Below are 24748 nucleotides of genomic sequence, written 5' to 3'. Positions count from 1 at the left end.
CAGTAGACCGGTGTGCTTCCTAGAAAGACGATCCGCTCCGTGGGACGTATAGCAGTTAATTGTTCCATATCAGCTTTAAATTCTGTTTGCAGCTGTTCAATGGCAGGACCCTTAAATGCTAGCGTCCACTGAGGCACAGGTATTGGTCTGCTGTTCAGCATTTTATGCAGGGTTAAATACATGCTCCTATGCACTTGTATGCAATAGCTCATTAGTGCTAGTGGTCTATCCAGTTATCCCAGCTATCTGCCATGACGAACTGGGGGTCTGAAACAGAAAAAACGCAGAATCACTGGATCCAGGAGTACTTCATATGTTAGAAAAGTAACAAGTTTATGCTAAAGGAGCAGTAGTTACTCTTTCAGTGGCTTCATCTAGGAGAGAAACACAGCTAAACAGACTCTGAACCAGTTTTGAAGGCAATAAGATGAAAGAACAGTAACGAGTGAATAGCTGCTCTGTGGGGCGCCTGGTGTCTGTCTTCCATGGGTGTTGCATCCTTCAGGTGCCAAGGCTACCTGCCCTGCTCTCGAGTGCCAAATGTTGTGAGCTTTGTGCCGTATTCACCACTTTAATTACAATCTATCTCCAGGTGACAAATTCACACCCGCCCACTTGAATAATCCAAATAGTTGAAGGTCATACAAAAATAGGTTATTTCATTAACACGGCATGTCTACTTTGACAACAGGTGCAGTCTTTATAAAAGTCAATCACGCAATTAGGATTTCATTTCGACCCATATGAGATATTATTTTTGTAAAGTAGATGTGCCCTGGCACACCTAGGCAACAAGGCTTTTCTGTTTTGGCTTTTCTTGCTGGAAAATGAAAAGTTCATGTAAAAACAAGACTTCTTCACAACCTTTCTGCGTGTTTGTTCACCAAGGTTCTCCAAGAAACATCTGTGGCCAGAAACGGTAACTCTAGCGCAAATTCAATTACACACAGCTTGGCTGTTTATTAATTAGGTGACTTCTAAAGGCAGTTGAGGGCATCAGTTTAAATGGGACTAATTAAAAGAATATTTTGAAACCTTGGGATCATTTTTCTTCCACAATTTTGTGTTTGTCTTTCACATAAAATCACAATAAAACACACAAAACGTTATGGTTGTAATCTAACAAAATGTTAAAAAAAGGACAAGCTCTGCCATTGTAAATATTGTAAAACTGATGTTATTTTAGCAGAAGTGGGATTTCATGCTCTTTCCTCTAAAAACATAAGGAATCAAATCCTGTTTTTAGTAGTAGTCAATTTCTTTGCAAATACCATTAAACTAGTATTTACTCCTCAGCGTGATCACACAGAATCTCATGCTTGTGTATTTAATGCTCAATCATAAGCAAAAGGTTTAGGCACAAAATATAGCATCAGTTTTACATTGTTTTTAGATCAACCCTTTTAAAAGTACCAATAAAGGATTTTTTTTTATGTTGCTCTCTGCACAACCCTACAGCTTGGGTCAAAAAACATCCTTATTTTCTGTTTAAAGTCATCCAGAGATAAAACCAGGTAAAAACATGAACACACACAGTCATGTTTTTGCTGAGGTTTATTGAAATGTTGAAACGAAGGTACAACAAACCTAACAGACCATGGCTGAGGAAAATGTCAGATTACAGAATTTATTTTGCCAAGTTCTGAAATGGTTAGGAAACAAACCAGATTACAAGTATATTCAACTTTAACAAACTTAGCACACCCATCGACTGTTTGCATGTTCTCATTTAAACAGGCAGTTTCTGAACATGGTAGTCCACCCATTTCCATTCACATATCTAAAGGTTTTTCTCAATATCTAGGAATGACAGTAAGCAGTTACAGGAAGTCTAAAAAGCTTCCTGCCATGATGCAGAAGAGTTCAGAACCTATAGTGGAGCAGGACATAACATGCATCTCCAAGCAGCTCAGGTGTAAACCTACAAGACACCTCCAGTAAAATAGCTTTCACAGGCTCTTAAAAATCACTGATGGGCAGCTTTATCTCATGGAATCCAAAAAAACCATCTTTATTATAGTTCATACATAAAAAAATAAGAAAATTGTGTCGTACGTTTACGTTTTGGAGGTTAGAAGCCATCTTGGTGTGTGTTGACTAAAGCTGAGTATTAATGATGCACTACCCTCCATTTTCAGCTTATAAACGCATCCAGCAGCAGCAGGTACATTGATGGCCTTTTTGGTTTTAGTAACATTCAAAGGTTCAACACATTTGAATTGACACGTAAACCTCTGCATTCCCTCATTATGTTGGATTGAAAAATACCTCCAGAAAACAAAAGTGAAATTGGTCCAAATAAGGACTGGCAGGGCATGCCTCACAGAAAACTGATTGGTGCATCATGTTGAAACAGAGAATTTTTTAGAAGATCACGAACGATTTGAAAGTGAGGAGAACCAACTTTTTATTCACTTTATTTGTTAAAAAGAGCTTCAGCCAAAAAAAGATACAAAAAAATAGAAAAGAAAATTCAACTTTATTTTGGCCTCAACTTCCAGCCGTTTGCTTTTGGACGACTACTTCTCACTTTGAACTGTTGCAAACTGTAACAAGCCTGTAGGCTGCTGAGGAACATCTTATTATCAGTTGGGCTGTGTTTGTATGGATGTAAATCTTGCATGTGCAAACTACAAGAGTCTGGAAGCAGAACCCAGTAAGATGCTGAGCCTAAATACCAGGCTTAGAGTGGCTACTGCACAAGGAATCACCACACCAATGTACTCTAAACTTAAAGATGTGGAAATGTTGGAAATACTGAAACTATGAACAAAAACAACATGTCTTTAAAAGGTCGCTGCAAGGGAGCTTCAACTAGAGAACACCCTTCCAGTTAACCTAGTTAAGCTGTATACTGTCTGCTAATAAAGACCAACACAAAGACAGGGGAGGGCTTCCTAACGCATCCTGTACTCCAAAGTCTTTGACACCTCACACAGCTGACCCCTGAAATCCACGTCGACAGCAAAGTCCAGGTCCCTCTGCAGAGAGAAAACGGGTCAGAACCAGAAAGACAACGTGTAAGGAAGTGAACAGGACCTGCTTCATCTGCTTACATTGTTCTTGACGTTTGGCTTCATGCTGAGGGTGCCAAAGATCTCCTCTCCGGTCTTCACCGTCAGGTAGTCATCCAGGTAAAAAACTGTCTGCTTCCAGTGGGTATAGGGAGACTCTGGGCCTGGAAAAAACAAAATAAAACATGTGCATCTTACTTACGAATAATGATCTCAAGCTATTACCTAAAATCTGAAACAAGTCAAATCACAGCTGCAAATAAACAAATGAAGTTGTACTACAAGGACCTGGATCAACACCATTCTGATGGTAGAGATGTGTACATAGTCGGTGACTGGATTGAGACAATTTTTCACTTGACTTGTCCTGATCTATATGACCTTCTAGCTGAAAACTCCAAAAATGCTTTTTTCCAATTGTGAATGCACCATAAATAAGCACCTAAGCCCTGCCGTTAATTCATTGTGGATTTTGTTACTTCAGGAAGAACACAGAAAGTCCTCAGAATCAATGAGGTGTTTATAAATGAAGTCAGAGGAATACACTGGCTTTGATTCTCTGCCATCCAGGATGTGACTTAAGGTGAAGGTAACTAGACGACTTCTCTTGTTTCTTGAAGACGTCTCACCTTTTATCCAAAAGGCATCTTTAGTTCTGAACATGGCAGGTTTATATGTTGTAGTCCGAACAGTTCCACTAATAGGACCATTACTGGGGTTATTTGGCTTTTAGGTCACTGGCCCTACCCTCAGTTAAGTTTAGTGTTTGCGTCATCGTTGCTTGCTGTAAAACCATCAGAAGAAAGTCAGGGCTGCAGATTAGGTTTACCAGATGATCTCCATAGTTTCCTGGACACTCTCCAGTCACTCATGGAACGACGACATTCTTCGGCCTTCTTTCTTGGCATTTAGAAAGTCAGAGGAAGCTCAGAAGTAAAGGTTTTTAAAAGGAAACAATTTTCTATGGAAGAATTTCATCTGATGAGGCTGCTACAGCAGATCATTTTATTCCTTCACTCGTTTCGGTCATTTCCTACTCGAAAAGTCAGGTAGGGAATGGAGTTCCCTGCAACAGAATACCAATCTGAGGGAACCGGAGCTCATTCAGGCAGAACGCTGAACCAAGTTCAACAAAGTTTTAGTGTTTTAAGCTTTCAGTCTTTTTCTGTCATGGAATGTGTTAGGTCCAATCTGTTCCTATGCAAAATATCAAAGGATGGCAGGTGCACATGTTAATCATTAAGGTATTGATAACTAAGACGTTTTAGTTCAGCAGCTCTGATGGCAACTGGAGCTGCTCAGCATACTACAGCATATCCCAGGGTCCAACATCCACACTTCGCAGTGGTGATCCCTCATCTTTCCATGACATCTCCGTTTTCATCATTCCTGTGGGACTGTGGGAACAGAAGTCAATTTACAAAAAATAAGCTGCAGGTTCGATCCCAGCTACCGCCCTAGCCACATGTCAGTGTGCCTCTGGGCAAGGCACTTAACTCCAAGCTCTACATAAAATTAGTCCACTTATCAAAAGGAACAAAACGCTGATATAGATTTTACTGTAGGTGTAATAATGTGATTACTTTAGCAACGGTTGGAACAACTACTGCTTCTCTTTTTTAAATTGAAGTAATTAGATTATATACAACAGAAGTCTTATACTAGCCATGCCTAACTGCAGGTAAAATATTTAATGCTCATAACCTTTCAACAGAACCCCATCTGAAAAATATGGGAAGTATGATTATGAACCAAACTGAAACAATGAGAGGGAGAGATATTTCGTTGAATTAGTGCTACTGGTCCCTCTAACACCGAGATGCCCAGTCTGAACCAGAGATGAAGTTGCTTACAGTAAATCAGTACTGACAATCAGTGTAACCGAGTATTAATACATGTATGTGAAAAGCACACTGACTGGTGGAGAAGCCGATCCTCTTGTGGCAGCGAGTGAACTCGATGTTGAAGTAGGTCACCAGAGCGTGGATGTAGTCATTCCTCTTCACCTGCAGGCAAAATGGTGAGGTGAAGGTCAGGTCCTCCGCCTTCACCGTGTAGATGTCCACCTCCTAAACACGCACAGAACAAAGATATCCAGTCATATATTCTGCTATCCACAGAACAACCTATATGTGGCCCTGTGTCATTCCTTGTCCACTCACTCTAATGAGACAGGAGTTGGTGACAAGCTGCTTGGGGTCCACCACATCAACCAGGGGTTCCTTTATTGCCACCTCCTTGATACAGGACATATCAAACCCATACACATTCTCCCACCCTGAAAGAAAGCAGGACGTAGGTCAACATTAGTGGTCCTGGCTGCTGTTCACCTGTTGTGACTTCAATGATACTTCACAGACAAGCCGCTAAAGCAGGAAGCTGACTTCTAAGGCAGGTAGATTCATCTGCAACTTACAGAGACGAACTCCTAAACACACTGAAGGCTTGGCACTGTGTTGAGCAGTCATTCCATCACACTGTGACCTGCAGCGAGCTGCCTACATCTGATAACTCAGCTGCAAATAGTGATTTATGTGGTTCAGTGTGTGGTGTAGGCAGCATTATAAACCGTTTCTACTGGGGGAACTATAGTTGTGGAAAACCATAGAAATGTTTAAATGTTCTGTTTACGAATGTAACGTTCGACTTCTATGTGTCGTCATTAAATGCAGTGTTCTGAGGGAGGAGCACGTGTCTTACATTCACGGCAGCAAAAATAGCATCCAGCCAAGCTGCTTCAACCCTGACATAAAACCCGAAGGAACACAAGTCTGACCAATAAAACAAGAACTAAAAGGTCTGTCCTCTAACGGAGAGAAACCCTGAAGACGTTGAAGCTATTCAGCTGTAGGGAAGCAGCGGCTCAGCTGGAACACAGTGAGGCCGCTACGCTGAAAGTTGTTACCGCTACGCTGAAACGCTCATAATAAATGAGTCTATCGGTCCTTTGACTGACACCTGGGCTCCCTCCGTGTGGTTTTTATGTCAGCTATAGCGCATGCGCCGACTCTGTTCCCGCTTCCTCGACCCTGTGTGACCGTTAACGGTAAAGCTTTCTAAAATCATGTCAGCTTCAAAGGGTGGGTATAAACGGCGTCATATCATGACGGGTCTGCAGAACAAAGTAACCCCCCCACCCTCTGTCTGTAAATAGTCAGAACTCCTCAGGTGGATAGCTTTAGCTTCCCCTACGCCCCTTTTCCACTGGCTCGTTTTAGCCAGCGTGGTTCCGCTCCACTCAGTACGGTACCAGTTGTGTTTCCACTGACAGCTGAAGCCATGGCTTGAAGCCCCGCCTCCAGCCGTCTGGGCAGTGCGTTGTGCGGCTATTAACATAACTGTTACATTATCACATTAAAGTTATCTGCATGAAATGATAATATAAATAAATAGAAAAACCCACTAAATACCAATAAGGTTTGCATTAATGTATATGCAAAGATGTCTTATATATGTTTCTACATGTATAAAATGATCCACTGGGAATTGGGAGGCACGCTGCTGTCTGGATGGTGAAGCCTATGAGGACGTTTTTGTCTCAGCCATGGCAATAATGAGGGCAAGGTTGTTAAAGCGCAAAACCGGAGATTTCTGACCGCTGTGAAGTTAGTTTTAGGTTGGATATTCATGTTTTATGATTTGTAGTAATCAAACACTGTGGTCCTTAAAATTATTGTAGTTGTTCTTGAGTTTTATTAACTGTTCCCTGCACTGTCTCAGCAAAAACATTCTCATTTTTCGTGGTCGCATGGCCAGTCAGTGAACAGCAGTCTGTTCACGTCACATGTAGTCCCTGCTCACCCCGGGTCAGACCTTCTCAGGAGCAGGGACCAAAAAAGTAGGTATTGGTACGAAAAAAACAGTAATAGAAACCCTCACAAAGTGGGCCGAGTAGAATTGAGTACAGGTCCTTCTCAAAATATTAGCATATTGTGATAAAGTTCATTATTTTCCATAATGTCATGATGAAAATTTAACATTCATATATTTTAGATTCATTGCACACTAACTGAAATATTTCAGGTCTTTCATTGTCTTAATACGGATGATTGTGGCATACAGCTCATGAAAACCCAAAATTCCTATCTCACAAAATTAGCATATTTCATCCGACCAATAAAAGAAAAGTGTTTTTAATACAAAAAACGTCAACCTTCAAATAATCATGTACAGTTATGCACTCAATACTTGGTCGGGAATCCTTTTGTAGAAATGACTGCTTCAATGCGGCGTGGCATGGAGGCAATCAGCCTGTGGCACTGCTGAGGTCTTATGGAGGCCCAGGATGCTTCGATAGCGGCCTTTAGCTCATCCAGAGTGTTAGGTCTTGAGTCTCTCAACGTTCTCTTCACAATATCCCACAGATTCTCTGTGGGGTTCAGGTCAGGAGAGTTGGCAGGCCAATTGAGCACAGTGATACCATGGTCAGTAAACCATTTACCAGTGGTTTTGGCACTGTGAGCAGGTGCCAGGTCGTGCTGAAAAATGAAATCTTCATCTCCATAAAGCTTTTCAGCAGATGGAAGCATGAACTGCTCCAAAATCTCCTGATAGCTAGCTGCATTGACCCTGCCCTTGATAAAACACAGTGGACCAACACCAGCAGCTGACACGGCACCCCAGACCATCACTGACTGTGGGTACTTGACACTGGACTTCTGGCATTTTGGCATTTCCTTCTCCCCAGTCTTCCTCCAGACTCTGGCACCTTGATTTCCGAATGACATGCAGAATTTGCTTTCATCCGAAAAAAGTACTTTGGACCACTGAGCAACAGTCCAGTGCTGCTTCTCTGTAGCCCAGGTCTGGGAAATGCTGCACCTGTAGCCCATTTCCTGCACACGCCTGTGCACGGTGGCTCTGGATGTTTCTACTCCAGACTCAGTCCACTGCTTCCGCAGGTCCCCCAAGGTCTGGAATCGGCCCTTCTCCACAATCTTCCTCAGGGTCCGGTCACCTCTTCTCGTTGTGCAGCGTTTTCTGCCACACTTTTTCCTTCCCACAGACTTCCCACTGAGGTGCCTTGATACAGCACTCTGGGAACAGCCTATTCGTTCAGAAATTTATTTGTGTGTCTTACCCTCTTGCTTGAGGGTGTCAATAGTGGCCTTCTGGACAGCAGTCAGGTCGGCAGTCTTACCCATGATTGGGGTTTTGAGTGATGAACCAGGCTGGGAGTTTTAAAGGCCTCAGGAATCTTTTGCAGGTGTTTAGAGTTAACTCATTGATTCAGATGATTAGGTTCATAGCTCGTTTAGAGACCCTTTTAATGATATGCTAATTTTGTGAGATAGGAATTTTGGGTTTTCATGAGCTGTATGCCAAAATCATCTGTATTAAGACAATGAAAGACCTGAAATATTTCAGTTAGTGTGCAATGAATCTAAAATATATGAATGTTAAATTTTTATCATGACATTATGGAAAATAATGAACTTTATCACAATATGCTAATATTTTGAGAAGGACCTGTAGGTCCAAATTGAGCCAGTGGAAAACGGACACTGGTACAAATTCTGTAAAAAAAATAAAATAAAAAATCTCCTATTAAGCGCCTATTGCTCTCTGATTATTAAATCGGTCAGTTGGAAAAATAGGCAACAGATGAATCAATTAGCAAACTAATTGTTAGTTGCAGCCCTAAAACGTGGAAATACCACCAACATGAGTCTGCACAAAAACAATCATCCAATGCAGTTTTCCCAGCTGGTGGAAAAAAAAACAAAACAAACGACTAGCAGACCGTCTCAGTCTTCTCAACAGAACACAATCACTGAAGCGTTGAATCCACCAGACTAAAGTAGCTACAGATTTACTTATTGCCTGATGAGGCATCTGCTCTTATTCTGTTCTCCCAGTCTGGGCCTAATCATTTTTTTGACTTCATAATTCATTTTATTTATGTTTATGGCTGTTAATTTATTTTGGATCTTTAATGTCTTCCAGTTCCAGTGTTAAATGTTCCTTAGAAATTAAAACTTGCTGATCTTTAAGAGGGTGTAGCTACTTGTATTATTATATCTTCAAATTGATGTGCAATGTCAGTTTAACCAAAACAAGTAGTGTTTCACACGTAGACCAAAAAGGTTACTTTGTGGTTTCATCTAGACAGATCAGCTTCTTTCACATGCTGGCTGTGTCCTGTACATGGCTCAGTTCAGATGAATGGCCTAAATCATGTTGGAAGTTTGTGGTGACATAGCACATAGTTATGAATACTTTTGCAAGGCACTGTAGATGTTGGTTTACAGAATACATGCAAATGCCACCACCAAAGGCCTGATTATGAGTAAATAAAGTTGGAAGCAGTTACTCACAGTGGATTTTGTAGTCCTTGTACTGCCTGTCTTCAATAGCAGTGACATACAGTGTGGCTCTGTCTGGGAAAATCAGTCCATCTGGTTTCTATTGGAGAGTTTTAATAGAACAAAAAAACCCACATAGGTTAGTACGTTCCACAGACTGCTAACATTTCTAAACCAGAGTTCTCATATTTCTAAATGATGCATTTAACAAACACTGGAAGTGTCAGAAAAGATTAGTAGTTTTATGCCAATGCAGTTACCTATTTATGCCAGCAGGTGGCGTACTCTACCATAAGTACACAAACAAATACATATACAACAGTGTAAAATGTTCACAAACTAAATGCTTTAACCAACTTATGAAATATCAGCTTAGTGCTCCTTTATATCGTAAAGACAACCTGTTCTACTCAGGAGTTCCTCAGAAGAACAGGTTTTAAAGGATCCATGTCTTGAAGCACTGATTGGTTGGTAGGCCACTCCCAGTGTGTTTTCATAGAAAATGAAGCATGCCTGGTCTAATCATTGATAATGTTGCAATTAATTCAAATAACGATATAGTGATGTCTATATGATCATCATCCTAGTTCACTGCCATAAACAAGCGTTAAAACTCACAATCAGCCCCCCCCATACACACCAGCCATTTGTCCCTGGCATAAATAACTGTATTGAGCATAGACTCATAAAAGAGGCAGTATCCCATCCACTCCGAGATGATGATATCCACTCCTTCCACAGGCAGCTCCACCTCCTCCACCTTCCCCTTAATGATGGTCACAACTGCAGAGAAAGGGGACAACTTGTAATCCCCGATCCTCCCATAAGCCAGACCCCTGCTGGTCTCCATGTACTCACCATCATCCAGGTTGTTGGCCTTGACAATTTTCACAGCATAGTCTGAGATGCTACTGCACTCAATCTATAAAAACAAATCACAAACATACAGTTAGTCAGGTACCTGTTTAATCTGGAGAGATAGGACCTATTGAAAATGTTGATGGTGAGCTGAATATCTACCCCTATAACTTTCTTGGCCCCTGCTTTGGCAGCAAACATGCAGAGGATACCCGTCCCACTGCCGACATCCAAAACCACCTTGTCCTTAAACAAGTGCTTGTTGTGGAACATGGAGTTGCGGTAAGTCAGAGTGCGAACCTCGTCTTTCAGCATCTCCTACAGAGGAAGGAACAGAGGAACAAGATCAGCACAAGTTGAAAGAAGAAAACCATAAATCAGTGGAAACCTTATCATTTGGTAGCTAACAAAAGAAAATCACCTCATGGATTCCAAAGTGGGCGTAAGAGTCAAAGTAGTAGTCCTTTGACGTCATGTCCTCAGCTGCAGGTTTGACTGAGCTCTCCCCCTGAGAAACCTCAACAAAGGCAAACACAGTTATTGGCTGAAATAGAGTGCAAGGGTCAAAGCATTAGATGCTGCTTTCAAATGCTCATTCTTTTGATCTTTATTTGGCTGACGCTGCATCAGCACTGGATTTTATAAACATTTACCGGTTAAACACAGATTTCTGAGCAATTTATTTATTTCAATTCAAACATGTTTCTGTCAGCTGATCAAAGGTACTCTGTACACACTATCAGGACATGGTGATGACAAAGGCAGAAAAGTCTCACCACCTGCCATCGCTGCTGAGGTTGGACGCAGTAAGACAGTCTGAATTGTTTGAAAGGTGCTAATGGTTATGGAACAAAAAACTACTCAAAAACGTTTCACCGCCACTGAGCCGCAGGATCTGATTGACTGTCCATCAAGAGACGGGACAATCCTTGACCCAAAAAACGCAAAACCTTCTATAGATCCAATAGTCTTATAGCCTTATTAGTCATTACAGTGCATTTATTTTCAATTTGATACAAAGACTAAAGCAAAAATATAGAATAAACACAGACTTCAGTTGTAGTTTTCAGAAGTTATTGTGCAGAGTATTTTTCTTTTTTTCACAGAGTAACAACTTTAACCAGTCGATCTTTACTTGTTAATAAGTATGGCTATCTGCTCAGGTAGCCAACCTGATACTGGCAAATGGTTCAATGTTATAAGCATTTTTCTTTAAGGAAAATAAAATGTCCCCATTACTTGTATATGCTGTAATTATCTTTTTAACCCAGAGATATGAACTGGGAATCAAAGTTCAAGCTCTTTGATTTAAATCCTTTGTTCCCACAGGCAACTCTTGTGGAGCGGCTTTATATCCAATATCCAACAAAGTAACATTAGAGGGAAACGTGAAATATTGGAGCATAGGTTCACACCGTCGCCACCCTTCATCAAAGACTCATTGTTTTAACAATCAGGGGTTTTCTCAGACCTCTTTGCCTGATTTGTACAGCCACTAGCAGCAACTTAGAGCACCGGCAAACTTTTCTCTGAACTTACGTTACGTTTAAAAAAGATCCCGTGGAAAAGTCGGCAAAGCTAAATTTAGATCCCAAACTTAAATCCCAAGATAGGAGTAAATGTGCTCTGTGTGGTTGTGCGGGGACTTTGGAACAACGTGCACCTCGCAGAGATGAACGCAGCATCTCTTTATGAGCAGCTATCTGAACTAGCTACAGATGCTAACACGTTGGAGCCCATGCGGTCCCACCGGCTGAGGCACCACAATAGCCGGATAAAACCCCCCCGCTCTACACTCATTGCTACATTTCTCATGTGTTCACATTATCCAGTGAACGATACATAATTGGGTTTTTACAAGATTTTTTCATTTTTTTCAACTGCGACAGTAATGAATGAGCAAACGCATCATTAAACGTTGACGCCAAGATAAAATGGACGCGTTGTGTCTTGATAACTACGTCGCCAAATATAAAACCAAGTGGATGCCCAGCAACATGCCGCTGATCCTGTTGTAGACTCGGTTAAAGTGTGAGTGACTCTCACAGAGATGATAAAGTCAGTTTGTCGTGTTTCCTCCGCTAGGATCTTACCTCCATTCTCTCTGCTGGCGCGGCCATTTCGATCTTCAGCTGAACGTTGTCGGCTTCTTCCTCGACTACTTCCCTTTGCCTCCAGTGACTCCCACCCATCCTCTACCAGTAGCTTACCGCCACCTACCGCCAGTGCGCCGCTCAGAAAGAAAGAAAGAAAAAAAGAAAGAAAGAAAGAAAGAAAGAAAGAAAGAAAGAAAGAAAGAAAGAAAGAAAGAAAGAAAGAAAAAGAAAGAAATAATTTTTTTTGCATAGTTATCAATATGTGATCTAATATTCTTTAACATTGGTTCAATTGAAAAAGCATACAACATTCCAGAAAAAGAACAACCTTGTCGAACACCTCTTGTAACCTTGAAAGGTTTACACAAGCAGCCATTAACTTTCAGTACACTCTCAATGTTTTCATACAGAACCATAATCTTGGCAATAAATTCAGGGCCGAAACCAAACCTTTCCAAAACCTTCCAGAGGTAACGGTGCTTAACCCTGTCAAAAGCGTTTTCCTGGTCCAAAGAAATCAAACCAGCAATACAACCAAATGAGCCAGAGACCTCCAAAATATCTCTAATTAGGGATATATTATCAAGCATAGACCTGCCAGGCACTCTGTAAGTTTGTGTTCGATGGACAATCTGATCAATCACCCTTTTCAATCTGTTTGCCAGCGCGCTTTTGACAACAATTTGTAGTCTGTAAACAACAGAGAGACTGGTCGCCAGTTTTTAATGTCCTGAGGATCACCTTTCTTCGGTAGCAATGTGAGAACTGCTCTCCTGCAGCTCTGAGGAAGAAGTCCTTCAGCAAAGTTCTCCTCAAAAAACTTCAATGATGTCGATGCAGAGGTCCGACCAGAAAGCCCTGTAAAATTCACTTGGAAGTCCATCAATGCCAAGTCCTTTCCCTCCTTCCATACTTTGCAGTGCAGCATGAACCTCATCCAGAACTAAAGGCTCTCCCAACTCCTTGGTGAACGCCACCGAAACTATCGGAAGACCACTGCAGAGTTGATCAAAACATTGTTCATCCTCAGCATATTCAGAGCTATATAGATCAGCATAAAATTCTGCTGCTCTCCGCCTGATGTCCCCATCTTCAGTCAAAAGAACCTTGGCAGCCGATTTTAAACCATGCAAGAACTTGCTCTGTCCTTTCTTTTTTTCCAATGAGAAGAAAAACTTTGTAGGAGTGTCCATCAAAGCAACTTTCGGGAATCTACACCGAACCAACTGTGTCCTTGAGCCCAGCAAATCAACCAAAGCAACTTTTTTGGACCTGAGGTTTTCTAAACAACCTCGATCTCCTGTGGATTGTGCAGAAACCTGCAGCTCCACTATTTCAGTCCAGATCTCTTATAGATTTGGTTAAATCAGATGAAACATTGACAGTGTACAGTTGACAGAATTCTTTAATTTCAGTTTTACCACGATCCCACCACTGCCTTATAGATCTAAACTCCTCTTTCTAGATCTGTGAATTCTCCAGAAAAAACTAAATGCCTTCGTAAAATTAACATCTAATAATAAAGCAGACTTATGTTTAAGATTGGCAATAAAAACATTAGCAGAAACCAAAGCATGATCAGAAAAACTAACAGGATGAATATCACACTCTTGGAAAATACCAAGATTATATCTAAAACTGTATATTCTATCTAACCAAGCTGCAGAAAAATAATTATTCGTACTTCTGGCCCATGTATATTGTCTTTCCTGATTATGTAATTCTCTCCATACATCAGCTACTGAAAATGCATCTATTAAATGCTTTAAGCAAGTTTTTGAAGCTGGATGAGGTTCAAAATGATTCCTATCCAATTTATCATTTTCTGTACAGTTAAAATCTCCACCCAAAAAATGAAAACCAAGACACACCAAAGTGCCCGAAATCACATAAATGGCATAATCAAAGTCCTCCACCCGCACATTGAACACTAAATTAAGGTCTTCATTATTTTTATTCAGAATCATAAGGACTTGTCTTTTGTGTGAAACAACATGCTTTAACAGCGGTGACTTGCAACCCGAAGGCAGCTTTTCTGATCGGGGAAATAATTTTCCCGTGCCATGACATTTCTCTAACCAGCAGTTCATCACTGATGAACGGAAGAACATTTGCAATTGTCACTTTTTTAGCAGGTGTACTCAACGGAGAAACTGACAAAAAACATCATTTACAACAATACCCTTTTCAATCACTTTGTTTGCCTTCTCCACACTATCAACAAAAGTAACAACTGCGCTGTTCATCCGGGCAGCAGATTTAATGCTGCTACAGCCAACGACTTCTCCCTCCGCCAAACTACACTCCTACACAGTAGTGCTAGGACAACAAGGTATGATCTTAAAACCATGTTGCCTCGTAAGCTTTGTAAACTCCATTCCGTGAAAAATAATCAGTAACTCTTAAATCAACTTCACCAACACAATCCAATCAAAGACAAATACCCCAAAAGACACATTAAAGCTAGAAAAAGCAAAGTTATAAGTTCTCAATCTCAGTCCACTCACCACACGCTCCACCACCAACCCCCAGCATGCAGCGCGAAAGAAAGAAACATAGGCAGTGGGGCTTGCAAACTTTCTGCCAGGTGTTTAATTAGGCCCGAGAAGGCTTCTTGCTCGGGCCCATTGTAATCGTAGGATTTCTTATTGTTTGTTTTTTCCGTTGCACACGATTTTACCCAAAGTTGTCATTAATGTGGGCGTGGTCAAACCACTTAGCCACGCACCCAAACGTGATAGGCCAAACCAGAAGTCGTAGAGATCTGAAATTTGGCACACAGGTAGAGCTTCTCAAACCACGAAAAAAAGTATCTTGGGGGTATGCCCTAAAACGCATACCCCCATTTTGGATCAAAGGCCAATTTTTGGCCGTTTTTTCTTTTACTCACCTCGAACTTTAATTCAATTCAATTCAATTTCAAAGATACTTTATTGATCCCCGAGGGGAAATTATAATTCCAGTACAACCCATCCAAACATACATCATGACACAAGACAATGGGGGGACGGGTCACCGAGGCTTTGCTGCCCACTCACAGGCGCTGCCCTTGTTAGATGAGAAAAGAGGCCACATCAGAATCAGAATCAGAATCAGAATCAGAAAAGCTTTATTGCCAAGTACGTTTTTGGACATACAAGGAATTTGTTTTGGCGTAGTCGGTGCAATACAGTACAAATTAAACAGTATAAACATATCTACAATATAATATAAATATATGTGCACAGTTTTAAGTGAGTGAGAGTAAATATAGAGCAGTATAAGATGCAAGAGCAATACAACAGTGCAGGTGATCATTGTGCAAGTAAAGCAGTGCAAGTAAAGCAGGAGTCCAAGCTGAGCGTTAATGTAACTCATAGAGTTACAAGTTACAAGTGTCCTGTCAGCAAAAAAAGGGGGGGTGTGGGGGAAAGGGAGAGTGTCAGGGTGGTTTCCGGGCTTTGTTAACCAGGCTGGTGGCAGATGGGAAAAAACTGTTCTTGTGGCGTGAGGTTTTGGTCCGGATGGACCGCAGCCTCCTGCCAGAGGGGAGAGTCTCAAAGAGTCTGTGACCGGGGTGGGAGGGATCAGCCAGAATCTTCCCTGCCCGCTTCAGGGTCCTGGAGGTGTACAGTTCCTGGAGCGACAGTAGACTGCAGCCAATCACCTTCTCAGCAGACCGAATGACACGCTGCAGCCTGCCCTTATCCTTGGCTGTAGCAGCGGCGTACCAGATGGTGATGGAGGAGGTGAGGATGGACTCAATGATGGCTGTGTAGAAGTGCACCATCATAGTCTTTGGCAGGTTGAATTTCTTCAGCTGCCGCAGGAAGAACATCCTCTGCTGGGCTTTCTTGATGAGGGAGCTGATGTTTGGCTCCCACTTGAGATCCTGGGAGATGATGGTTCCCAGGAAGCGGAAAGATTCCACAGTGTCAATTGTGGAGTCACAGAGGGTGATGGGGGCAGGTGGGGCTGGGTTCTGCCTGAAGTTCACAACCATCTCCACTGTCTTTAGAGCGTTGAGCTCAAGGTTGTTCTGGCTGCACCAGTCCAACAGATGGTCCACCTCCCATCTGTACGCAGACTCGTTAGGTAAGTAGAGGGAAAAAAATCATATTTCACACTTTATCCTTAGCAGGATACAGTTTGAGATTGCAAAAAAACCTCAGCACACAGAAGCAACAAGTTGACAAAAACAACATCATGTCGGGAACGGTGAAGGTGGTGTGTGAGGGGGTGCATAAGTTTATCTTGAGCATGTGTGTGTGTGTGCATGTCAGTGTGTGCAAGTAAGTCCATGAAGCACTGTCCCAGAGACCATTGTCCTTGATGGTACGTTGGAGTGTTCATCAACCGGCCACAAAGTTCTGAGCAGGTCCACAGATGTCCTCAGGGAAGGGAGGGGGCAGAGGGAGCAGAGCGTCGTGTTCACATAACTTCCAGGAGAGGTTGAAGATAGCCGGCCATCAAGGCCGTGCAGGGGAGCCAGATTCAGAAAAACAATAATTATTTGGGTTAGGCTGACTCTTAATTTTCCGTCAGCCTTGAGAGTCTCGCTGGTGCTTCTCAAAGGCAAATCCAAACAGCCAAATTCCTGGTCTTTCGCCAGATCCGAGCGAACAACTTTCTCCAAGATTTATCCCATTTCACCCCTGAGTCCAGGAACCGCAACCTGCCTGCGATCCTGTGTAAGGATCACATCCAGTCTGCGATTCAGCTCACGTAACATCTTAGTCTGAGTGTTGATCGCTCTGAAGATCCCATCATACATGCCAGGCAGCCTTACAATTGCCAGAACAGCTGCTGACATTCTCCAACAAGCAGTAATCCTGATATCAAACATCCAATTATATACACATCTTCAACATCCTCGACTGACATTATCGACAAACACACAATCCTCCACTTCTGTCCATTGTGTATCCAGAGAAAAACATCCAGTCCGGACAACTTGGGCTCTCCTTCACCCTGTCTTCTCGAGAAAATTTGATCAATTGCATTGAGAGACCAGCTGACCAAATCCATAACTAAGAATTTGGATGATATGCAAAAAGAGGCTCCAAAATGAAGACAGGACACAGAGCTGAAGCAGGGCAGATATGGGAGGGCTGCGGGAGACAGAGAAAAAGCGTCCTCCTCCACCGAGAGCAGAAAGAAAAGGAACTCCTCCTAGGGGTTTTTTATTCATATATGGTCAATATCCAGTTAAGGCATGGGGGATTAAAAGTTATCAAAACCGTGAGTTTTCGGCCATATTTAGGGGGCGTGGCCGGGGCACGAAAATGGCTAATGATTTAGAAGTTGCCTAGTTTTTTTTAATGCTCCACTATTCTACATGGTATAATTACCTAAGCTCCAGAAACAAAGGGCTAACTTTTATGATAATTATAAAACATAAATGTTACTATCAATGAGTCTGTTTTTGAGAATCCATGTTGATTGAATCCTGCAGCCTTATTCCGATTCAGTCTGGAGAGACTGAATCGGAATAAGGCTGCGGGTCCAGATCATGTCAGCCCTAGAGTCCTGAAGGCCTGTGCAGAACAGCTCTGTGGGATTCTGCAGCACCTCTTCAACCTTAGCCTGGCCCAGAAGAAGGTTCCGGTGTTGTGGAAGACCTCCTGTCTTGTTCCGGTACCAAAGAAAACTCACCCATCAGTCCTCAATGACTATAGACCTGTTGCCCTGACATCTCACATCATGAAGGTCCTAGAGAGACTCCTGTTGGCCCACCTGAGTAAGCAAACAGTAAACCATGAGGACCCCCTTCAGTTTGCTTATCGCTGTGGAGTTGGAGTTGAAGATGCCATCATACACCTGCTTCAACAAACCCACTGTCATCTGGACAAAGCCAGTAGCACTGTGAGGATCATGTTCTTTGAATTCTCCAGTGCATTTAATACAATCCAACCTGATTTGCTTTGTCAGAAACTCCAGAAGACTCAGGTGGAGGCCTCAACAATCTCCTGGATCAAAGACTACCTGACAAACAGACCACAGTTTGTGAGACTGAAGGGTTGTGAGTCTAACCAGGTAGTCAGCAGCACAGGAGCATCACAGGGGACGGTACTCTCACCATTCCTCTTCACTCTGTACACCTCAGACTTCCAGTACAAGACAGAATCCTGTCATCTGCAGAAATACTCGGATGATTCTGCAGTCGTGGGGTGGATCAGAGATGGACAAGAAGCTGAGTACAGGAAGGTGGTGGACCACTTTGTGGCATGGTGTGGAAACAATCATCTCATTTTGAACGTGACTAAAACAAAGGAGATGATTGTAGATTTTAAGAGAAACAGGAATAAGTCAAAAACTATTTCTATTATGGGAGAAGAAGTGGAGGTGGTGGAGGAGTATAAATACCTCGGTGTTCACCTGGACAACAGACTAGAGTGGAGATGCAACTGTGAAGCCATATACAAGAAGGGACAGAGCAGACTGTACTTCTTGAGGAAGCTTAGGTCCTTTGGTGTTTGCAGCAAGATGCTGCATATCTTCTAGAAGTCTGTTGTGGAAAGTGTGATCTCTTCTACCATCATCTGCTGGGGTAGCAGCATCAGAGCCTGGGACTTAAAAAAGCTCAACAAGCTGATAAAAAAGGCTGGCTCTGTTCTGGGGACTCCTCTGGAACCTCTGGAGATCATTGTGGAAAGACGGATTCTTCATAAAATGAAGAACATTATGGAGAACCCTGAGCATCCTCTTCATGAGACTGTCCTACAACAACAGAGTGTCTTCAGTCAGAGGCTTCTTCAGATCTGCTGTAAGACGGAGCGCTACAGGAGATCCTTCCTGCCCACAGCCATCAGCATCTACAACGGCTCTTTGAGGAAACCTTCATAATATGAGCTATAACAACATTTAATTTCCCTTTGGGATTAATAAAGTATTTTTTAATTGAATTGAATTGATAACATAAAGTCAGCATGCCTACAATCCATTTGTCATCTATTTATTTATCTTCTGTTAGCAATATAGCTGGGGCAAAATGTCAACTATTGGTCCAACAAAAAACTGTCTATTGGTTATCTGAAGATGGATAAAATCTTTTAAATCACCCAATCGTCTCTTTTGAATGTGTTTACAAATAAATGTTATGGTAATGAATTAAAAATCAACATTTTTCTTCCTAATTTCAGATAGTAGCCATTGTTCATCATTTAAAAAGGATTATAGCAGAATGCTTTAAATATTTATTCCAGCCAACACAAAAAAAACCAAATTTTTTTTTAACGTTCCAGGGCCATATATAAACAACTGTATAAATTTATATTATAAGGTCACAACTTCTCACATTTTAATGTAAACTGAGAGACATAGATTTATGTAAAAATTTGGGACTTTAAAATGCTGCAACTGCTTAATTATTTTTGATGCTAGTGGCCCCCATCAATCAGAAATCAGACAGAAACCATGCAAAGAGAGAAGTGGGGAACACATGCAGCCAAGGTCCCAAGGCTGGGATTTGCTACTTTTTAACAAATATATATTATCCTGATATGATTTGAATTGTCTTTCATTACTCATTGCACGTAAATATTAATTTCTAACATAGTTTAAAAAAAAATCTTGGCCACTTACTTGAATAAAGGGGATAAGTCAAGCTGAAAGTGACTTTATTAATACCTGTGGGTAGATTTGTCTGGCAGACATGAGAGATCTGCATCAGCTGAATGTCAGTCATTGTCAAACCAAGTACAAATAAATAATATAAGTAAATTACTAGGACCTAATGTTAAACCAAACTGTATCTTAGTTGAGGTGTGGTAACTGATGGTAGCTTGAATAGCCCCCAAATTCCGCTAAGGCCCCCTATTTTCTTTTGACCGGCTCATGTGCGTATCCATGGTGTTAATGTAGCTTTGGGGTAAAGAGCTTCCTTCGGGCCTCGACGTCTGTTAACAGTGTGCACGTTCACGACTACGACGCGCGGTCACGTTGTTTTGCTGTCACGCGCCTTATACGACCGTGAGTGGAAGCTGGTAAATCACACCACATTCAGGGCTAGATTTAGTACGAGACAAACAGGCAGCACTGCAGATTTCTATCGCTGCTTGGCAAGTCAGAACCCGCCGAGTTGTTCCGGTCAGCTGGTGATGTTCTGCTGGATTTGAATGCTATAGCTAGCCAGCTAGCTAGCTAGCTGTTAAACTAGCTTAACGGTCCGAGCGAGTCGAAGAAACCGAACATATTTTTTCAGTCGACATTCATACTGACACGTTTGTCTGCTTTCATTTCGAAAACATCCAGCTAGAAGACGTTTTTAGCCTCAGCGACTTGTTCCTGTAGGTGTTGCGCGTCGCTTCTAGTCCGAATGAGGTAAGGTTTGAATGAAATAACGTTAGCGTGTCATAGCCAGCGGAAGCGAGCCAGCTAACAAGTATAACGTTAACTTCTCCTTCTGCTGGACGCCCCTTTCCCGTCCAGTGAATCTAGCAAATGCTACTTGGACTAGCCACCCTCAAGCACAGAGTCTGTCGTTGGACAGGGGTTATTTGCAAAGTTGAGGAACGACTGGACGTGCGAATTAGCTAGCTCCTTGTGAACGTCAAGTTGGCCATCTTCCACTTCGCTCAAGTCCAGTGTGAAAAGCTGTCCAACATCGGCTTGGTTTTCCAGAGAAGGCCGGAGTGAGGACAGGAATCTGCAAAAATGCCGGCTGTGTCGAAGGGAGATGGAATGCGCGGATTAGCCGTTTTCATCTCGGACATTAGAAACTGTAAGTGGCTTTACTTTGATCTGCTTGCTGATATATTTGCGTTAAATACAGCCGCACTTTGCAGTTGGTTGGGGTGACGTGGTGGCACTGAGTTGTAATGGTGTCAAGGTTTCAATCTCCTCAGGTACTATTCCATACACTGTAGCTATGCTTAAATGTTGTGTTGATCTTCACCTTTATTTAGTCACACCTGCCACTTAATTCAGTCTTATATTTCAATACAGGAAATTAGACCCCTGACTCAAAAGAGTTTATAAAACATGATCATCTTAGTTTAATTCTTTGAAGCTGATAAGACAGCTGGCTTTAGGAAGCATTAACTGGCTGGTTGGTGCACAGCGCTGCTTTTAGGAGAGGAAAGATTAAAACACCCTGAACTGACCTCTCCCCTCAGTGGGCACCCATAGACAAAATACACTGATAAGCCCGACCCAGTGCAACTTTATTTAAATACAGAAATCACGAGAGATGTATTGATCAGAGATTTTGTGGCTGATTTCTAATCACCAATTTTGTAAAGCTTATTTAAAAAGCACCAAATGCATTTTTCATGCTTTTTGTATGAATTGAATATTAACTTTCTTAGCTATCAAATGTTTATAGTAAAATAAAATGACACTCCGAAAGTTAGAGCTTTCTCTCTGCTTCACTGACATGATACGGAAATACAACAGTTTCAAGATATGTTTTTACAAAATACTTTCCAAATAGTGTCCGACTTAATATTTGAGAGAAAGCTTCTATTTACTGTGAGAGAGCTGTCACAGTTACACAGCTTATACCAAAGACAAAGATATCAGAAAGGTGAAGATTTATAATTGCCACTGGTGTGTAAAGCTAGCATTTAACATGATTAGCCTGGTTCCGTCCAGTCCTCTGATTAAAAAAAAGAAAAGAAAGTGCTTTTCGGCTGCTCCTTTATTCAGGGGTCGCCACGACAAGCCAAAACTTGGCAGAGTTTTACCAGATATCCTCCTGACACAACCAGAATTTAAACATGGGTCCCTCATATCATAGATTTGGACTCCGCCTGCTACACCACCACACAGGGGGACAGTTCTCCAGAGCTACTATCCGGTTTTAGATGGGTCCTTTCTCCAACACTCCCTAATCAACATACTGGCTTGTTACCTGGCCTCTACAGACTGCTGATGATGGAATTCAGCCATTTGATTCAGGAGCAGAAGAGGTGTATGTAAAAGTTGCTGGATAGTAGCTCTGGAGGCCTGGACTTTGGAACCCCTGGCCTGGTCCATTCAGTTATCATTACTAATGTAAACATCAGGTCTGTGTGTAATCCTTATAGATTGAGAAGACGTTACTTTAGCTGTGGGATTTCCAGAAGATTATTAACATTTCCTAATCCAGCATTTGTCATGACAGAATTTGACGTCCTTAAATCTGCTGATTTCGATCTGCCTGTTTACAAGTAGAGCCTAATGCATCCATCTTAGAAAATAGTTAAATTTTTTAGAAGCTTTTAACATAGTTGTGCTTAATTTGACCTGTTTCTAACCTGAACTGTTAACACTTAGGAATGGTGCATTCATCCATCAGACCAAATATCAGATTTTCAGTCACCAATCTTGGGCAGTTAAGTATGAAATTGTCCGATTTTGGTCACCAGTCCGTTTTTCCTAGCCAGAAAACATAGATCAGGAAAATTGAAACAATTGATAAATGCAATAAAAAAAAAAAAAAACACGATGGTAGATTGCTATTTCAAACAGCATTGTCGTGACCATGTGCTGTATATTGTTTTTTTTTGTTTTTGTTTTTTTATGAAACTGGTTTTAGTGAGGATTTTCAACTGCTTAAGCTTATTTGGTACTTTATCCTTTTTACTTTTTGTTCCTGAAGATTCGTCTTATCAGTGGGACTTACTTGATATTGCCTTTAGTTTTCTTGTCCTTGAACAGTGATTTGCTGTTGCATGTATGATATTGGTACAACAGTTATTGTTTTAATTTAAGCATAGTAATACTAGGTTGTTTCCAGGTGAACTCTTTGAAATGAAATATAAGTCATAAGCGTAGAGTATTTGTGTATGCTCTTTTAAAATTTCTGTCTGACCAATCAGATCTCTGCTCTTCTAAAGACAGTTTTTACTGAAGGTGTGTTTTGTATGGCTGTGTGACTTTTGCAACTACTAGGTACCTGCTTATTATTTACCTTGCATTGGCTCACAGACTTGGCTATGGTTGTTGACTCCTGTCATTGTGATATTTAAATAGTTGTGGGAAAAAGAAGCAACACCTTAATGTTCTAAGACTTGTTTCGGAAAACCTTTCCATTGACTCTAGAGTTGTTAAGTTTGAAGCCATTTTGTTGACTTATCTGACGTCTGACTTAGATTGCTTTTTATCGGTGAGATTTAATAACTGTTTATGAAAGCTGTGAGATTAAGTGTTAGTAAGCTAGCAGATTTAAAGTGAACATGTGTTGTGACAACACTGATACCAAATAATGATTGGACTCAAAGCCCTAAATAATCATTTATAAAACTAGCTTTTACGTTTGGTTTTACAGTGAAAACATATCATGATGTTCTTTTCTAGCTGGATTTTATAGAGGTTCTCTAAAGGCCTCACACGTTGACATCAGGGACTACAATAGGTTGGTATGGCAACAAGACATGTTGTAGGTGCTAGATTGTTGCAAAAGCCGTGCACAAACATAATGGTATTATTATTATTATGTTAGTTTTTTTGGAGCACACAAGCTATTGCACAGAAACTCATTATTTGGTCTGTTTCAATTTTCCACAGTACTTTTTCCACATTTTTTCATTGTCTGGCAAGCCTGGCATGCAGTTCTGATCTTGTAAAACTATTTTTCACTGCAGTTACAGATGAAAGTCTCTATTTTCTGTCAGCTGTACATATCTGGAGACCAAGATGTTTGCCTTTTTTGCAAAGAAAAAAAATCTAATCTATAACAATAAACACCACCCCAATGTCAAGTTTTTTACACAAAATAACTTGTGTGTGGCTTCATGTCTCTTATGACGTCTAACAAGCTTCTGTGCTGAAGAAAAGCATCCCCACTGATGGTGCAAACCAAACCTCATGCGTCTCATTCACTAATATTTTCCAATTGACAGATTATTTCATCTGAGCTGTGGATCCCTGCAGCTCCTCCAGAGTTACCATTGTTGAATTGTTTTGGTTATGTTTTTGGCGATCAAATGAACCTGCAGGACAGGAAAACAACCATACAGTCTGTAACATCAGAAGCAGTTCTTAATCATTTTTACTTTAAATGTGAAGCAACAGATCAGTCGGCTAAGCAGGAGTAGACCTCTGACTGGCTGGAAACAGTTTATTGCCACTGAAAACATTTCTCACTTCAAACTACTTTGAATAACTTCAGTATTTTCCTCATACATATCAACTCAAGTCACATAGCCTGCAAAATGGTTGTTGCAGTGTGGACCTCTGTACCAAAGTGAATGAAATTGTTTAACTCCTCTGAAGCACCTCTCATCCAAATGATTAGTCCAAATAATTAGTGATTCTTAAAAAGGCTACTGTTTCCCATGGTTTGGACTGTATTTTAACTCGCCTGAAACAGCTTGTAACTTGAGTGTTAAATGCTACTTATCTGCAGGTAATCTTGGCCAGATCATTGCAGTTTAGCATATTTCAGTAATTGTAAAAACAGTTTGATTTATATTTCATGTCCTTATTGTTTCTTGAATGTAATAAAGATTTTATTTTTCTAGCCAGATTACTCATGGCCACCTTTCCGATGCTGAAGCTGTGGTACATTTGT

General features: G+C 41.3%; 2 protein-coding genes across 6 annotated transcripts in view; one reads left to right on the top strand and one right to left on the bottom strand.

Annotated features, from left to right (window-relative positions):
• Positions 1-1539: 1539 nt before the first annotated feature.
• On the bottom strand, positions 1540-12384 carry LOC124862855 (protein arginine N-methyltransferase 1-like). Of its 2 annotated transcripts, none has more exons than XM_047357033.1 (10): positions 12271-12384; positions 10599-10694; positions 10340-10495; positions 10178-10241; positions 9960-10102; positions 9332-9419; positions 5177-5292; positions 4933-5083; positions 3057-3178; positions 1540-2981 (listed from the first exon to the last, which is right to left on the bottom strand). In XM_047357033.1, exons 1-10 carry the CDS (start codon positions 12367-12369, stop codon positions 2898-2900), a joined length of 1119 nt encoding a protein of 372 aa, XP_047212989.1. In that variant the 5' UTR covers positions 12370-12384; the 3' UTR covers positions 1540-2897. The 2 variants fall into 2 exon arrangements, with proteins under 2 accessions (XP_047212989.1, XP_047212990.1); XM_047357034.1 differs by having other exon boundaries at positions 10599-10685.
• A 7711-nt stretch (positions 12385-20095) lies between these two features.
• LOC124862851 (AP-2 complex subunit alpha-2-like) overlaps positions 20096-24748 on the top strand; it is a 39163-nt gene continuing 34510 nt past the window's right edge. For 2 of the 4 annotated variants that reach the window (XM_047357029.1, XM_047357028.1), the window contains exon 1: positions 20098-20974. In XM_047357029.1, coding sequence (XP_047212985.1) covers positions 20908-20974 — 67 coding nt within the window. In that variant the 5' untranslated portion in view covers positions 20098-20907. Of the gene's footprint in view, positions 20975-24748 lie in introns of all 4 variants that reach the window. The other 2 variants (XM_047357027.1, XM_047357026.1) reach the window with 2 other exon arrangements.

Source organism: Girardinichthys multiradiatus, chromosome X, assembly GCF_021462225.1.
Source record: "Girardinichthys multiradiatus isolate DD_20200921_A chromosome X, DD_fGirMul_XY1, whole genome shotgun sequence".
In the NCBI taxonomy this organism is placed as follows: Eukaryota; Metazoa; Chordata; class Actinopteri; order Cyprinodontiformes; family Goodeidae; genus Girardinichthys; species Girardinichthys multiradiatus.
This window is presented reverse-complemented; position numbering and strand designations above follow the sequence as displayed.

Excerpts from the sequence above, each read along its gene's own strand:
- LOC124862855 (XM_047357033.1), bottom strand. The coding sequence starts at position 12,369 with ATGGGTGGGAGTCACTGGAGGCAAAGGGAAGTAGTCGAGGAAGAAGCC. Across the intron at positions 10,695-12,270 it reads CGCCAGCAGAGAGAATGGAG|GTTTCTCAGGGGGAGAGCTC; the intron begins GTAAGATCCTAG and ends GCCTTTGTTGAG. Across the intron at positions 3,179-4,932 it reads GAGGATCGGCTTCTCCACCA|GCCCAGAGTCTCCCTATACC; the intron begins GTCAGTGTGCTT and ends TGTTTTTTCCAG.